The sequence below is a fragment of the Ursus maritimus genome, unplaced genomic scaffold (genome assembly GCF_017311325.1).
Source record: "Ursus maritimus isolate PB19 unplaced genomic scaffold, ASM1731132v1 scaffold_28, whole genome shotgun sequence".
Taxonomy (NCBI): Eukaryota; Metazoa; Chordata; class Mammalia; order Carnivora; family Ursidae; genus Ursus; species Ursus maritimus.
This window is the reverse complement of record NW_024425341.1, coordinates 2,531,986-2,545,696: the sequence shown is the minus strand read 5'-3', so window position 1 is coordinate 2,545,696 and position 13,711 is coordinate 2,531,986. Positions and strand designations below refer to the sequence as shown.

The following is a 13,711-nucleotide window of genomic DNA, read 5'->3' as shown; positions in this document are numbered from 1 at the left end:
CGGCGGCTGCGGGGCTGCTTGCGGCGGCGGCGGCGGCTGCTGCGGCGGCTGCGGCGGCGGCGGCTGCTGGTTGCTGGGAGGCCTCTCCACCACGCAGCTCTGAGGTGACTTGATGCCGCAGTTGGCCGCGGCGGGCGGCACGCTGCTCTGCTGCATCATGCTGCAGCTGCTGCCCATGCTGGCCATTTGCTGAGTGACGACACAGCTGTTCTGGGTGAGGCTGCTGGAGGACGACAAGCCGCCGTAGGAGCAGCTGCTCTGCGAGGAGTTATTCCCGCAGATGCTGCCGCCCATCGTAGAATCGTAACTGCTGGGGTTCTCATAGTTCTCGGTGGTGCTCTCGATGCTGCCCAGGTCACTGAAGCCGCTGTCCACCACCTGCTGAGAGTGGTCCGATACGGAAGGCACATCCATCATGGGGCTGGTCTCCATGTTCTGCATAGAGGGTGCGGACAGGGATCCTTGCTCCGGGCTGATCTGGGTGTAACCACTTTCGAGGGCAGGCACGTTGGGACTACTGACGGAACGGACGGACTGGCTGGGATGAGACTGAACAGAAGATATTGGACTATTATGTTCCGAGGCATGGCAGTCTTCGACCATCGACATCTGAGGGTCTTCGTCCGCCTGGGTGTAACTCTGCAGGGTCTGACACGCTGCCAGAGTTTCTTCACAGTCCTGGTAGGCTCCCTCGTGCTCGTTGCTTTCTTCTTGAGTCAGAGACTGCACTGCCTGCACGGTTTCCAGATCCAGTTCACTATGAGGAATCTCTTCTTCCTCTTTCAGCTCAATCAATTCTTCCTTAGAGTTCGAATCTTCCTCATGGTCGTCCTCAGACCCTGGCATATGCTCTGATACCATGGATGTCTCATGGGAAGTCTGTTCCTCTTCCGAATCTGGTTCTGTTTCATCTTTATCCTTTATATTCTCCCTACTGCTCTGCATGTTAGTATCTAAAAAAGACTCCTGACCACCGGGCTCCTCCTTGACATCTTCTCTAACAGGCTGCTCCTCCAGCTCTTTTTTCTTGCTAGATGCCAGGTGGCCATCATCTTCATCATCTGCATCATGGTCTTCATTCTGGTTTGTCTCTATAGCCACTTCATCCTCTTCCTCCTGCTCCTGTTCTTCCAGTTCTGGTTGCTCCTCTTCTGACTGCCTCTGCTCTTCTAAGACACGGGGCTTCTCTTCCTCCTCTTCTATCTCGGGTTCTTTTGTTTCTGTCTCAGGACTGTTGCTATCCACCGGAGAAGCTGCTCTAACTTCACTGCTGGTTGTATCTTCTTCTTCTCCCTCTTCAACCTCTTCTGCTTCTACGTGCATTTCCTCTTCTTCCTTCCTGTCTTCAGTTAAAGGCAAGTCTTCTTTTGGTTCGACAGCTTCCTCATTCTCTTGAAGTCTGGGTTTACGTCCCGGTTTAGGAATGGGGACAATGGGCTCAACAATGCATTCTTGAGTAGAAACAGGTATAATTTCCCGATTCATCTTGAATCCTGGTTTGCGACCAGGTCTTTTCTTCCAGTGGATTGGTTTGCGGCTTTTGCCTTTGGGCCATCCCTTTTTCTTTTTCATAGGTGTGGATGTATCTGGCTCAAGCTGAGAATCCTTCACGTCACATTTTCTCAAGAGAGATACTGGCTTTAGGATAGGAGTGTCTATACAGGAGGGATAAAAAACAAAACAAAACATTAAAAAAAAGTTACAAGATTTTTTATTTGTACCAGTGCCTTTTTCTGAGACCACATGTGCAAAAGAAATGATTTTATTAATCATCACAAACTCCTGATTACCTTCACTTTCAAGTTACGAATCTATAGGAGAAACCTAATAATGACCTCTTCTAAAGTCACACAGTGAGCTGACAGAACAAGGAAAGAACCCTGGTCAACACTCTGTTGCCCCCACTACTTAAAACCAGTCCGGGTTTATCATCACCAACCGCACGGCTTTAGGAAGTTGGTCTACAGGTCAGTTTTCTCCTCTAGAAAATGGAGATAAGCTGTGTAAAGATGCATATGCTCAGCAGTGATTACAACTACTTCAGACAGGCGGTCTTTACTGTGTAATCACAAAGCAGCTCATTTCTTCTTCTTTTTTCCTGTTTGCAATTTATATTCTCGCTCTGGTTTTCCTGGTTTCCATAAAATCATTACTTCAGGTAATATCATGAGTTAATTACCCCAGGCCAGGACTGAGCAATCCTACATGAGTAACTGCTCAATCGATGTGTTTGTACAGGAACAGCCGCAAGGCATTTAGTCCTAGACAAATACCGACCTGAAGAAAAAGTGAAAGCACCAATGACAATGATTTATTAGAAATATATTTGACATTAGCACTATTTTGTCCCCATTACTTTTTTCTATTTTTAAAGATTGTAGTAAACTACGCATAGCAGAAAATGTACCATTTCAACCACATTTAGGTGTCCAGTGTGGTGCACCATTAAGTACATTCACATTTCCCATTAATTTTTAAAGGGAAGAACACCAAGGCAGAACAGGATTTCGAGGGGTAAGCTAAAAAGGCACAGCTGGCAACAGTAATGTGAAAATAAAGGAAGGAAATGGCCGCATCAGAGAAAATTTGTCCAAGTCGACAAGAATAAAACCAGGGGATATTATTTTGGTCTACAATGATCCAAGAGAGAATTTTACTGAAGGGTCAAATTTACACACTACATCTTTGGTTTCCTAGTTATATACCTCAAAGCGTAACACAATAAAACTGCGGAAAGTCATTCACAGCAAAGCAAAGCACTCAGTCATCTTATCACTATATTAAAAGTATTTCTTATATAAAAATATGACAATGGAGAGAATGCAAGTTTCTACTGGATATGACATTGAGCAAATTTACGTTTTAAAGAATAAAAAGCTCAATTAATAGATGCTATAATTCCACCAAGAGTAGACAGCTAGATTCCTTCAAATTCACCCAGCAAAGTGAAAAAAAGCTTAGTCTTACCCCCCCCCCCCCATTAAGGCAAACACTGCAGGTGCAGGCGGCATGAGATACTGGCAGAAACTTTGTGGGCAGGGTGTAAATGACTAGTCTGTGACCCAGCACATATGTAGCCCCAGTTTCTTTATTTCTAAACAACAAGGCTATTTTAAAAGTACATCACTGGATTTTGCACTATGCCATAAAATTTAACCTACCCTGAGGCACTGTTACCACTTTTATTAGAAATTTACTACTCACAGAGAAAGGCACATTAGAGATATGATTGGGAAGGATTCCTGAACAGATGTGAAGCAAGTCCAATTTACATGAATCTGGTCTTATTTAAGAGCCATCTTTCTAGTGTGTATCCATTTAGCAATATTTACCAAGTGCCTGTTTTAAGCACTCAGCATACAACAATTAGCAACACAGGTTAAGTCCACAGAGTGTACTTTCTAGTAAAGGGTTATTATTTCAATGTCTTCTTGATGCTAAGTCCAATCCACCCATTAACTAAAGATTCAGATGATGGCTGAGAAAGGATTAGGCAAAAAAGAACAATTTCCTAACAGCAAGATATTTTCTGCAGAGGCAAAAATAGGTCCCGTGTTAAAAGGGAAACTAGAAAAAAACTTTTTAAAAGAACAGAGAAGGCTCGATGAGAAAATGGGGATGCATATACTTGACACAAATTTTGAGAGGTTATCAAGTCAGCCGTCCTTTACTTGCTTAGTGGGGAGTGTCACTTTTTCAGCCTTTTGATGGAAGGGTTTGCAGCTATCAGTTGCAGCCTGTTTCTTTAAAAACAATAAAACTATCATAAGCAACAGTTCTCTAAAACATACCATCGCCATCATCTGACTCTTCATCGTCATCTTCATCTTTAGATTTCCTCTTAGAAGAGGATCGACACCTGAGCACATCCTGTGAGGAGAGACGATGGAAGTACCCTCTAGAGAAGAGTTCACTTTCATCCTCTTCCTCTTCCTCTTCCTCAATCTCAAACGTGGGTTCTAATCTTGGCATCGGCCTCTCGGAGTCCGAGTCTTCAAAAGGTTCATCTAACACCTCTGTAGTCTCAGAAATGGTTTCTGTGACCACACTGCTATTGTGGTGTTTGCGCTTTCGGACCCTCCTCCTTCGGTGAAGAATTGGTTTCTATTTAAAAGAGGAAGAAAGTATTTTATTTACAGGGATGAATACTATCATTTCTATTAATAACATAATAGTTTTTGAACCTAATAGGATTAGCACATATAAAATGGGTATACTGTTTGCTAAGAGACATTTTAAGTATTATTTCAAAATACTACAGTAAGAAACTACATAATCACAGAAAGATGTTGGATAATTGAATACAACTGTATAAAAGGCATGCCCAAAGAGCAGATTTTGTAATTCCCTTATTAATAGCTCAGTTACACTTAACACTCTAGGAAAATGCCTATTTCAATACTGCAATGACACAGAAGTTAGTCCTTTAACATCTCTTTACCTCAAAAAATAAATAAATACATAAAACACTTTCTGTTTGTCTCATAGCGCATAGTAGATACAACGAAATGATAAAGGCAATGCACCAGAAATGATCTAACCCAATCCCCTCATTCTGTAGAGGCGAGAAAGATAACACGGCTTGCTTAAGGTCACATATTCAGTCAGTATAGAAACGGTTGTAAAATATAGTCTCTGACTCCCAGTCAAGAGAATTTCTTTTAAGAACTTCAAGTATCTTGTGCATGATCTCACTGCCTGTTACAACATTCTCTTGTTTACACAGGGAATTAGCATAATTTTACCTTATAAATAGGCAATAAAAGCCTGGAATGGCAAAGATATATTCTTCATGCTCATGTAATGAATGGCAGAGTTAGCCAGTATTGAGTTTTTCTCCACTTCAAATTTAAATTTACTAGTCCTTTAAGTTGAGAGTATAATTTTCAAACCAGGTTAAACATGTTTGGCTCCGCTCTTTGGAAAAATGGCTGATGCTAGGACTGGGACATGAAATATACAAGATGAACCTAGAATATCCTGTAGTACTAGAAGTAAGGAAGTGCTCCAAACAAAACAAGACCTTACAATGATGAGCGTATGTATTAAGTTAAAGAGACTTGGGAGCAAAACTTAAAGACTCCTAATCACCAAAGCTGGAACAATTTGAGTAACAAATTAAATCAAGTGGTACTGCTGGGTTATAACTCAAAGTATAAAGTAAATATCCGAGTCTATGCTGGTATAAATAAACGCTTGAATAAATAAACAGATGGGTGGGAATGAAGAGATCTCCAAGCAGAATTCCAACTAATTAACACAGATATCCTGCTCCTAAGGAACAGAGTATTAACTCTCCATATCTTAAGTATGGGCTCCTGAGAGTGACTACCTTCCAAAGCGTATAGTATGAGAAAGGGGAAAAAAAGAGTAACTAATTTACAGTGGAGAAACCTGACAAACACAACCTCACACCTGGTGATCCAGACTGATATCAATAGTGAATAGTCATACTGACAGTAATACTCTCGTGTTTGGTGTATACATACATATATATCAGACACCCTTTATATGATGTGGTAAGAATCTGACACTTTACCTCTGTGGTCTTCTTCCCAAAAACATATGACCCTGTTCTAGTACCATGAGGGACATTCTAAAATACCTAGCCAGTACTCATCAAACTGTCAAGGTCATCAAAAACAAGGAGTCTTAGAAACTGTCACAACCAAGAGGGGCCAAAGAGGCATGACTACTAAGTGTAATGTGTGCTGGATGAGGTCCTGGAAAAGAAAAAGAACATACGGGAAAATTGAGGAGATCTAAATAAAGTATGGACTCTAGTTAATAAAATACTAGTTTACTATTTGTGACAAATGTACTATACCAATGCAACGGTTAACAATAGGAGAAACTGCCTGTAAGGAATACAGGAACTCTCCGTACTTTCTCTGCAATTATTGCAAATATCTAAAACTGTTCTAAAATTAAAAAATTGTTTTTTTATATATAGCCCTGCTTTGTTTTTCCCCCCTGTAAGGTTCTGCTAAGGAAAGGAACAATCTCACTGCTTTGGATGAAAGCTGTCACCCCTCTACTACAGGATGGCTCATCCAGGGGGCTGAGCTCAGTCTGGCTGGCTTGTGGCAATGCTTAAAATTCACTCCACAGTCTGGGACAGTTCTGGTATACAGTTTGCCAGAACTCATTATCATCACAATGCGTTTATAAACTGGCTATCATTCAGACTTTGCAAGAAAACAAGATAAAGTTGAGAAAATATTTTTAAAACCAGGTTAAGTCAAACCACTGAAAGCAAGAAGGGAGAGATGGAGACAGGAGAAGAGAGCACAGGGAAAAAGTCCCACCCCCACCTAAGAGGAAGGGCCTCTCCGAGCACCCCGACAAAGGGCACCACTGTCCATCAAGCTGTCAGATACTTTTAGTCAGTAACATAAACATCTCTCATCTATACATATTTTTTAAATACTTGACAAATCCCTAAAGTCATGATTACAACATCAAACCAGCAAGCTGAAAAACAGTTTGTCAGCCCTTAAAATAAGCTTATGACGTCTATTCCCATGAACCACAGAAGCCATATCCACATTTCAAACATTCACTGGGAAGATCATAAGCTACAATATACTGAGGCATAAAGTCTAAAAAAAATAACACACTAACAATTTCTATATTTAGTTTTTCAGAACTCTAGGATAGACACATGTATATAATAAGCTGCAGTTGGGGAAAGAACAGACAAGTCAAAAGAAACAAGTCATAAGAAAAGCCTTACTTTTCTCTTCAATGTGGGCTTTGTAAGAATTGGTGGGGAGCTGGACCGAGGACTTTCTGGCTCTTCTTCCTCCTCACTACTCTCACTGAAGCCTCTGAGGAGAGCCCTGTCACCATCACTATAGCGACGGGGCAGCCTATCATTGCCTTCTGGTAATCTACACTTCAGTGTCTCGGGGGTCTTCTTCAGCTGTCCTCGCCAGAGCTCAACCCCCTCACTTAGTCTTCTTTTGGGAATGTCTGGCTTTCCATCCTGGCTTGGCTGCTCCTGAGAGGCTGCCAACTGCTCCTCACTTTCAGTGTATTGTTCTTGGGAGGTTTCTGATTTTTCCTCACATTCTCCATACTGTTCCTGAGGAGTTGATGTCTCTTCCAAGAGCAGTTTAGAATCTTTATCATCAAAACGTTCCTGGGTTTTCCTGTTCTTCCTCCCCCAGCGGCCTCTCCGGGATGGCTGATTATTTGCAGGAAGACTATCACGGGGAAGGACTTGTTTGTTCAGACGTGTAGAACTGGCTGGTGCCGTAACTTCTGGTTTCTTTTCACTTTCTACTGAAGAATAAGAATCTTGTTCTTTGTTCTCCCGAGATGCAGACTTTCCCACCTGATTTTAGAAAATAAAACCACGCTGATTAATTTTTCAGTCTTATTTGATTATACCTCCTCTTTGACCTTTTAAATACAGAAATAAGAAAACAGAGCTTTAAGAAAGAAAAGTATTATTTAATAGCTATCATGAGTATTTCTCATGTGTTAGGCACTGCTTTAAATGCTTTGAAAGAGTCATTTAATCCTTACAACAATTGTATGAAGTGTTATTATTATATCCTCATTTTACGAACGAGGTAACTGAGACACAAAAAATACAAGTAACTCGCCCTAGGATATGCAATAGCAAATGTGGAAGCTGGGATCGAAACCCAGGCAGTCTGACCCAAGAGCTAGTGCTCTTAGCCACTATGCAATCCCACCTTCAATAAACATAGTGAACAGCATTGTTCTTACAAATGTTAAGTGATATAATTTACCAAATTTCTTAGCAACAAAATTTATAAACAGAGAGGAGATGGGCTCTGGGGCATGGGCAAGAGAAAGGGGGTGTTTGAAAAAAAATGAAAGAAAATGTCTGTAATTATTTTGATTTATTTTTATTCTGAATATTTAACTTCATTCTGAAAATTAAATTACATTAAACAGGGGCGTGAAACTGTGTTTGTCAAAGGAGGACATAGATTTTTAAAGGATGAAAGCACAGCTTTAAAAAAAGAACAGAGAAAGATACGCATCACATGAAGAAAAATACTGAACACTATACAATGTTGTACAGTCCCTCATTAACCCTTTAATGGCTTAAAGACATCTGTGTACCCACTGAATTATTTAGTGCTCTATTAGAAAACATACACATGTTTACATTATTTCCTTAATGTTTTATTTTAAGGAAAAGGGATCTTCATTTCATGTTTAACCGTGGTCAGAATTAAATTCAGATTCCTCAATTACTACTACACAGCTTAAAATTTAGCTGTTTATCAGCACTTTGCTAAGGAATTCTTAGTTCTAAGTAACACACTGCAACAAATTTGAAGGTCTCCTAATGATCCAAGGCTTAAAAGTATACAAATAAGTAAACAAAACCCAGTCTTTCTGAAATCTCTATCACTGAAATCAACTCTGAAATTCTAATGTGAATTGACTGCGCTGGTTTAAGATATTGTAACACATATCACAAATACTCATGAAAACCAAAAACAGAGCCTTCTGTCATCAAAAATAGAGACTACTCATGCCCTTACACTTGTCTCTAATTCTCTTTCCTGGCACGGCGGCTCTTCATTTTCTCCTTCCTCAGCCTCCTCTTCCTCCTCCTCTGAGACAACAGAATTGGAGACTATGACAGGAGTCCAGCGCAAACATTCCGGATCTACATCCACAGGTCGCAAATTCAGCTGAAGCTTTGCCATGTGATCCTGGATAAGTTTTTCCCGGCGGATTATCACAAATCTGGAACCAGAGCAAAGTTTATAGCAATCAACGGTGTACAAGGAGTACCTAACAATGAATACGGAGCTATAACCCCCAGAAAACGCTGGAGATGATGACAAATGCTTTAAAAAATAGCCATCTTGGGAGCATGAAATCCAGAAATATGCCACCATATGAGATAGTTAAGAACTACGAAGTCGGGACAGCCACTTCACACTCAACAAGAACAACGGATGAAGTGATTTTAACCATTCACTGTCTCACACTTCCACCTCTGGGACTGCTGCTACTCTCCTGTACCCTATCTCCTATCCTCCATCTTTCTAGCCCAATGCCTACTTCCTTTCTCTGTGATCTTTTCCCAACCCCTCTAGATAAGGGTAAGCTGACCTTCCTTTGACCTGTATTTTATTTTGTACTACATTATATGGAAATAAATCATGGGTACGTTTTATTAGACATTATTTCTAGAGCTGTTACTTCTCGTATTGTGAAGGAGCTCCCAACATTAGAAAAGATTCGACAGCTTAGGTCCAAAAGTTAGAAGGAAGACCAGAAAAAACAGTTAAAAAAAAAATACGGTATCAAATATCACAGAAATGAAAATGGTGTCTCAGGATCACCAAATGTACCACTTATATTAGTTTATGTCCTTTCACTGATAATCTGGCTGCCTGACCCAAACACTTACACCTAATTATCTTTTGAAAGCATAACAAGGGGTGTGATACTCACTGGTCACTACGAAAGTCCAGCATTCGTAGGTGGTGGAGCGTGGAAGTAATGTCTTGAGGGCAGATTCCAGTCAACTTGCTTAACTTCTTAATGCTGATTTGCTTGTCATTTTGGTGATAAAGGCACTCCAATATTACACTTTTCCAGTAAGCCATGTAGGAAAGACGACCTAGATCGGATAATGGTTTCTCTGGAGACCCTGCTTGGCCTTCGCGCTTTGATAACAAATAACCTAAAGAAACCCCCGAATCACAAATATGTCAGTGAGCCTAAAATAGGTTAATTCACCAAAATAACAATTCCCTCTTCCACCACCAATCTAAGTAGAACAGGCAATAATAATTTCAAAGGTAAATTCCTTCAAGAAAAGGAACAAAATTGAAAAATTACTTCAACACAAATTCGCACAAGATTATGTAATTTGTATATATTGAACATTAGGTTAGTGTTACTTTGTCTATACTTAATATAAATTACATTGTTAAAATATTCAAATTGTTAAAAAAATCAAAGGACTTCATATTAAGAGGCTGCATTAAAAAGAGAAGGCAATAATGCTTTTATTTTATGGGGGAAACCTCCCTTGCATGTTTTATTTGGACCACCAGATGGCAACAGCCATACCTGAATTGCTGAACAATACAAAAGAATGCCTTCCTTTTTACGTACGTAATCCTATCTGTTGAGATTGTGGTTCTTCTGCAAGTGAATCAGATGACAATTTCTTACTTCAGCCAAAGCTCTCCTCACAATGACCTCTCACCCTAACTCTTAGAGAGCAAGGATGTCAGCGTGAGGGTGTCCCTGTGAGTGTATCTGTCCTCCTGTCTAGAGCACGACTCTCAAGAACAGGAAGAGAAAGGGATAAATTCTAAGAGAGAGCTTCAACAATGGAGATGGCAGAAGAAATGCAGATTTTGTCATCAAAGGAAACTACTAAAAGCAGTTTGTGAATGGTAATGTGGGAAAAATAGATGACATTAGGAAAAGCAAATGAAAACAAATACTGTAATCATAGACTGCTGTTTGTGTATCTCAAAAGTATAACTAATTAGTATAGTAAAATATTTTCCCCTAACTTGCTACTTAATGGCATAACACAGCCAAACATGAGTCCTATTTCAAAACAATATATTAAGAGAAATAATCTGAGTTGTACTCTCTACTACCAATCTAAGGCCGCCAAGAAAATGTACAAAATAATCAACGGCATGTATTTCCAATAAAATTTGGTCAGGAGTACAGTTTAAGGCCAACCAGAACAGGCTGAACTGGTTCATCTGAGAATTAACTTCTTAACACTGGTGATAAAATCATCTGATATTCAGAAGAACTGCCAGTATCAAAACATTCGCTCAAAAATCACTGTTATAATCAATATAAAATTTACTGTAAACATATATTTACTTTCTAAGCAAGACTATCAACACGTAAAACAAAATTCAAATTCTACAATGACTTTTTAGAGCTGTTTAGCTTTCAATTTTTAAGTCAGATTAAATTATTTCCTATGCCATTTAAGATTTTTTTAAGGTGCACTGCATATTTTAACCACTAGGTAGAGCCCGTAACTAAAAAATGATATACACATTTTCTCAGATAATTAGGTAACAAAAATAAAGCAAGTGCTGTACTTCTTTACTGTACTAACTTTTATGTAGTTATACAATGTACTGAGTATTGCTCTGAGTTAGAATTATCATAAAACTAAGTTCCACCTGTAAATTAAGAGTTGAAAATTCAAAGTATTTGCAAGAGATCAAAGTTGGTATTCAATATAAGCTATTTTAAAATATTTCATATCCAATCAAAGAAAAAAAATTCATGACTTAAGGTTTTAAAGTCCCATACTGCAGTATGACGAAACATACTAGCAGCCGATAAATCTTCTAATCTCTAAAAATATATATATACAGAAGGTCCACAAGAAGAGATAACGAAAAATTATATTATAATCCTTACTGAAATCGATGAGAAACCTGCCATAGCCCTTACGCTGGTATTGGGGAAGAATCATTATGCAGGAAACGTTGTACTTCTGTTGGCAGTGCTTTTCCTGGTAAAGAAAGTTTTAAAATAACATGTGAGTAAGACTGAATAGTAATGCTAATTATTAAGAAACAAAGACTAACAGTCAAAACCACAGCCCTGGTCCTTTGAGAATAGCATGTGCATCAAGAAAAAAATACCCCACTGGGAGGAGACAGGACTACGTTAAGTCATTGCCATTACCCTCAAAGCAACCATCCCAGGAGAACAAAAGTGTAAAATAAAATTATGCCATCTAACACCATCTGCAACACAAAAACAGTATGCCATTGCCTAAGATAAGCAGGGGAATTTGAGTCCCAATCAATCCGCAAAGCTATAAATGATGAGTCAGTATGGCACTCCAGAAATGGGAAAATTCCTCCACCATTTCAAAGATTCTCTTGTTTCCTGCTCTGGTGCTACACAGGACAGCCCCATCTCCCCATCGGCTGTACCTAACTTCACAGAAAACAATCTCAAAATATTGGGTATAGACGCTTCTAGAAATCAGGCAATATATATAAAATTATACTTCTGAAACAGCCGACTAACAGAAAGCTGGTACTTCCACTTAACTATTTCACACAGTTAGATTGTATCATAGGCTAGCTTAAATAAAAGTACATCTTTAATGTTGTCTGACTACCAAAAAAACACCTTTTGTTCTCCCCAAGAGAATGGAAGATTATAGGAAGGAGAGAAAATATCCATGAATAAAAATGGCTTCTTAGTTCTAGTCTTCAAATTTAAACTAGGAAGAGAAGATTTAAACTGAGAAAGAGCTCAGAGAGGTAATGACTGTGTTTATTTCACAAGTTCTATCTATTATTACCATGGGAATAGAGGTCATTTAAAAACTTCTCTAGAGTATAAACGGCAGCTCATGTTCCTAGGAGAGTATAGTCTGTTGAATGTTACTAAGCACCTTCGAGCACTTGGTATGTTTCTGAATGTTCCTTCTATTTTTCTTTCCAAAAAGCTAGATGGTACCCGGAAAGTGCTGCATTGTGCACTGTCTCCTTGTGAGAACTGACAAAGGTTGTTTCAGATTTCCATATGAATTCAAACAAATTTTAAGGTGATATACTTACTTTAGAAAAGTAGCCAACAAGGTGGCAGCCCTTGACATCGTTCTGTGTTAGTACATAAAAAAGAAATGGCTCCACGTCATAATAGAGTGTTTTGTGGTCAAGAAACAACTTTGCCAAGAGACACAGGTTCTGACAATAAATGGTACTCACATTCCCATCAACCTAGAGGAAGATAATAGAATAAAATGATCAGGAAAGTGGCTCTTTAGTTCTAGAATAATAATACACATCACTTACAAATACCTGTGAGTATCCACAGTCCACCCTAAGAGAAGCGGTCAGTGATCAGAACCTGGAAGCTACCCTTTCAACAGCAGAATTAGGGTACCTGCTGTTGTAAGACAACTAAACATATAAAAATACTGTACTTCAACAAAGTACGATTAGCTAGACAAGGAAATGATGACCCTTTTAAAAATAGCACTTTTTGCTTTTATAACAAGATTGGCTGCAGTAAACCCTCAGATGGCAAACTGATCTGATTCATTTTTTAAAGTAATTCAACAAAAGATCTAAAAGTAACCTCTTCTAAAATACATTTGTTAAGTAAAACAAGGTGTAACAATAGTCCAGTCCATGCCAGCAGCCAGAAGCAATGCAGTCTGACCACCACGATCAGATTTACCTCAGACAAAGCTATTTTCAGGAGGAGTAACTAGTGCCAGAGGCAGCAAGCAGGTTCCCTAGGTAGGAACCTGGCAAATGAGGTATTTCTTGGAATTGGGTTGGTCAAGATCAGGAGCACTAAAGTGCATTTCTCCTGACACACACCTGTGCTGTTGGAGTTGCCAGGGCTTGCTCTTCTATGTAAATGCCAATGGATGCCCACATTAAACCCTGAGACACTGATATTTCAGGACAGAAACCTCCTCAACAATTTCAGTAACTTAGTATTACTTCTTTTAAAATACATACCAATATATGCTTAAGGTGAGAAGCAGTTTGCTCTTGGGTGTTCTGAAACAGTATTGTAAACCACACCCTCCCTCCTCCCCCCAAGGTGAAGAGCTCCACTATTGCTCACCTAAAATGAAGGTGTAGGGAAAATCAAGGAAGTTAAAGACTGAGCAGATCTCGACAATCTGAAATTCTATCAACACAGTCATCAACAGAACTGAATACATGGCAGGTAA

The 13,711-nt window shown here is 39.4% G+C and overlaps 1 protein-coding gene across 1 annotated transcript in view; it reads right to left on the bottom strand.

Moving 5' to 3' along the window:
• KAT6A (lysine acetyltransferase 6A) overlaps positions 1 to 13,711 on the bottom strand; it is a 114,127-nt gene that overhangs the window by 3,690 nt on the left and 96,726 nt on the right. The window contains exons 11-17 of the mRNA XM_040643220.1: positions 12,579 to 12,740; positions 11,419 to 11,512; positions 9,457 to 9,688; positions 8,532 to 8,739; positions 6,737 to 7,339; positions 3,792 to 4,104; positions 1 to 1,655 (exon numbers count right to left, since the gene is read on the bottom strand). The exon at positions 1 to 1,655 is cut by the window's left edge and continues 3,690 nt beyond it. Of these exons, the coding sequence (XP_040499154.1) occupies positions 1 to 1,655; positions 3,792 to 4,104; positions 6,737 to 7,339; positions 8,532 to 8,739; positions 9,457 to 9,688; positions 11,419 to 11,512; positions 12,579 to 12,740 (3,267 nt within the window). The remainder of the gene's footprint in view (positions 1,656 to 3,791; positions 4,105 to 6,736; positions 7,340 to 8,531; positions 8,740 to 9,456; positions 9,689 to 11,418; positions 11,513 to 12,578; positions 12,741 to 13,711) is intronic.